We start from the raw sequence: 3,845 nt of genomic DNA on the forward strand, positions 1-3,845 counted from the left end.
ATGCTGCCAGCGGATTATACTGCTAACTATGGCGGAACAATACAAGTCGTTATATTTCCAGGATGAATAACAGAGTTGGCCTTCTTTTATGTAACATTTAATAAGAGACCTGATAGGATAGATCATCTAGAAACAAAAACCAAGGTAAAAACAATACATAGTGTCTGATAATAGAAGATTGGGGGTTGTTACATGATAACAAATTTCTTTATGATTATTACAGTATCAAAAACAGAAGTGACACTTAACATCCCTGAAGTGCTGCCCCCTATTGTAGCGTTGGTGACAATGTATCTATACACAGTACACACGAGGTCACCGGGATAGAAGCAATTACTGCTGATATCATGTACATTCCAATAATGAAGCTTTTCATGAATGAGGCCCATCTGATGATTGAATGTCGTAGTAAATGTAGAGTCCGTACCTGCCACATGACGCAGCGTAGACAACCCAAGAGAGAGAACCAGGAGTCCGCAAACCATCCTGATATTTACTGAGCTTTACACTAGAAAAGTCACTGAAGATACGTATATTACATGTTGTACTATCGCCCCGCACAGCAGGAGGTTGAAGTCCAGTCATAAGTCCCCGAAAACTCAGCCAAGTTATAATTTCATCATCTGCACTTCACACATTCACATTGTGAAGCTGTAAAGTCTAATCTTCTACAATAATGTCCAAATTACAGCTCAAGTATTCACCCCAATGTGGAGGTTATTTATCATTGGTTTTCTTGGGCTTTTTTGGCGTAAAAAAATGCTAATTCCTTACCGGAGGCTGGGTGCATGCTCCATTCCTTACCGGAGGCCGGGTGCATGCTCAATTCCTTACCGGAGGCCGAGTGCATGCTCCATTCCTTACCGGAGGCCGAGTGCATGCTCCATCCCTTACGGGAGGCCGAGTGCACGCTCAATTCCTTACCGGAGGCCGACTGCACGCTCAATTCCTTACCGGAGGCCGACTGCATGCTCCATTCCTTACCGGAGGCCGAGTGCATGCTCAATTCCTTAGCGGAGGCCGAGTGCATGCTCAATTCCTTAGCGGAGGCCGAGTGCATGCTCAATTCCTTACCGGAGGCCGAGTGCATGCTCAATTCCTTACCGGAGGCCGAGTGCATGCTCCATTCCTTACCGGAGGCTGAGTGCATGCTCCATTCCTTACCGGAGGCCGAGTGCATGCTCCATTCCTTACCGGAGGCCGAGTGCATGCTCCATTCCTTAGCGGAGGCTGAGTGCATGCTCCATTCCTTACCGGAGGCTGAGTGCATGCTCAATTCCTTACCGGAGGCCGAGTGCATGCTCAATTCCTTACCGGAGGCTGAGTGCATGCTCCATTCCTTACCGGAGGCCGAGTGCATGCTCCATTCCTTAGCGGAGGCTGAGTGCATGCTCCATTCCTTACCGGAGGCCGAGTGCATGCTCAATTCCTTACCGGAGGTCTAGTCCAGAGAAAATGGTTAGTAAATACACAGTGTAAAGATCACAGATTATATATAGGAGACCTGAGCATTCAGCAGGTAGACATTATACCATTGCGTTCAGAAGCAATACATAGGAGACCTGAGCATTCCTCTTACCTTGTCTTGCAGAGAGCAGAGGATATCTGGCAGCTGAGACCTGCTGTGAGGTTACATGATATGACTGCAACGGGTGAATGCAAATTGAAAATGCACCAATACATAGCAATGGCTGACACATGTGCACAAGAAGCACCAGAATGTCCAGGACAGGAGCGCAGGCCAACCAGGTGCTCACAATCTATATCCCAGGAGCCAAAATGTAGCGCTCCCTGTACTACAAGTGATAGCAGGGTCAGGGGTATGACATGCCAAAATCTCTGTACAACATGTGGAAACGGTGTAAAAAAACTAAAATATGCAGAGATCTCTAGCAGGAGGAAACAGGTTAAAAAACTATCACAGGTATCAAGGATCTTTAGGATGAGAGCGCAGCGGCCGGTATACAGCCTGGATATACTCACTGATACAATGTGCTGCCTCCATCCAGGGGAACAAAGGGTTAATACCAGGAGCAGCGCTGGGCTGCGGCCTATGCAGGAGGCGACCTAAGCGATGGTGAGGCACGCAGGGTGAAGAACCACAAGACCCAGCAGGTAGGAGATACTAGCAGTGATCTCATGTGCCTGGTACATGGTGGCCGATGTACACCACAGCCTCGGCTATTACCCCTGTAAGGGCAGGATAGCTGTATAGGCTCCTCCAGGCTAGAGACCAGCAGTGCTATGGTATAAGCCTGAGCCGCGGCCTGTGCAGGAGGGGATCCAGGCGTCTGATGGTGAGGCACGCAGGGGGATGAACCACAAGGCCCAGCAGGTAGGAGATGCAGGAGCGATCTCATGTGCCAGGTACATGGTGGTAGATACACACCACAGCCTCAGCTATTACCCCTGTAAGGGCAGGATCGCTGTACAGCCTCAGCTATTGCCCCTGTAAGGGCAGGATCGCTGTACAGCCTCAGCTATTGCCCCTGTAAGGGCAGGATCGCTGTACAGCCTCAGCTATTGCCCCTGTAAGGGCAGGATCGCTGTACAGCCTCAGCTATTGCCCCTGTAAGGGCAGGATCGCTGTACAGCCTCAGCTATTGCCCCTGTAAGGGCAGGATCGCTGTACCAGGACGAGGGACCGCATGTAATGGTATATACATCCCGGGCCGCTCCATCCAAGTGTAACGTGTAAAGACACAGAGGACCTAGAAAAACTTATTATCTGGATAGTTTTCCTTCTGTGTAGACACACGGGACCGGAGCTCTTCTGTCACACCTAAGAGAAAAAGAAATACAAGGGTTGTGTGTGTGCTCCGGCCTTATATACAGGAGGCACCAAGACACTAATTGTATCATTGTCTCCTACTGCTTGTTACCTGCTCTCTTCTGAGTTGTACCTGGGGGAAGATTCCCATGCGTGCTATATGTGCGCGTGCTATGTGTGCGCGTGCTATGTGTGCGCGTGCTATGTGTGCTGCCTCACGGATGAAAAGGAAGGCAAGTCTTTTCTGCCAGTAGATTCTCTGATCCTCGCAGATAAAGATTATAATATTACACTGCAGGGAAATTAATTTGTATAAAGGAATTGCAGTTGTGCTTTGCTCCACCTTAATGGGTCACATTTTATAAATATACTCAACTATGGGATCCCGTGATCGAACATTTACAATTACTTCCACAATGATTTGGTGAATTTTCTGGGAGAAGATATTTTTCCAAAAAGAAAATGTAGTGTCCTGACCTGCGGCTACTGCAAACCTGAGGAATTGTTGAGCCATGATGGAGAAAGATTAGGCCAATGAAAAGTAAAAGCGAACCTGTCACCTGTAATGTAATATTTAGCTGGTGACAGGGTCCAATAGCCTCTGCTATGCAAATGTAAAAAATGATTTGTCAGCATTCTGAATCATTTCAGTACTTTATACAAGTTTAATTCACATTACCTGTCCAATAGCATCTCATAAGCCCTAGTGGAGGGGCAGCTGCAACGCGTTTCTCCTCATGCATTCTCTCTATTCCACACCATCCCCTGCTCAATGCATATTACACAAAGTGAGGAGGAGACCGACACAGGCTGCAGCTGGCCCTCATAATATGCTGCTGGCAGGGAGCCAGGTAATGTGAATAAAACCAATACTAGGTACTGACATGATTCAGAATGCTGACAAAAGTATTAAAATCAGCATCACAGACTATTGGAGCCTCTCACCAGCTAAAAATGACATTCCTGGTGACAGGTTCCCTTTAAGGATCTCAGAATCAAATGGAAATTTTTTTGGTCGGGCATGGACTTGGTTCTACCACTAGAACAGAGGAATAAATAAACCTGAATACGGGAG

General features: G+C 47.5%; 1 protein-coding gene across 6 annotated transcripts in view; it reads right to left on the reverse strand.

Annotated features, from left to right (window-relative positions):
- Nucleotides 1–851, reverse strand: part of LOC140105815 (heparan-alpha-glucosaminide N-acetyltransferase-like) — a 237,123-nt gene extending 236,272 nt beyond the window's left edge. For 3 of the 6 annotated variants that reach the window (XR_011850641.1, XM_072129916.1, XM_072129914.1), the window contains exon 1: nt 428–851. Coding sequence is in view for 5 of the 6 variants with exons in the window: in XM_072129916.1 (XP_071986017.1) it covers nt 428–485 (58 nt within the window). In the remaining variant the exon portion in view is untranslated. The remainder of the gene's footprint in view (nt 1–427) is intronic. The other 3 variants (XM_072129915.1, XM_072129913.1, XM_072129917.1) reach the window with 1 other exon arrangement.
- Nucleotides 852–3,845: the final 2,994 nt, after the last annotated feature.

The sequence above is a fragment of the Engystomops pustulosus genome, chromosome 11 (genome assembly GCF_040894005.1).
Source record: "Engystomops pustulosus chromosome 11, aEngPut4.maternal, whole genome shotgun sequence".
In the NCBI taxonomy this organism is placed as follows: Eukaryota; Metazoa; Chordata; class Amphibia; order Anura; family Leptodactylidae; genus Engystomops; species Engystomops pustulosus.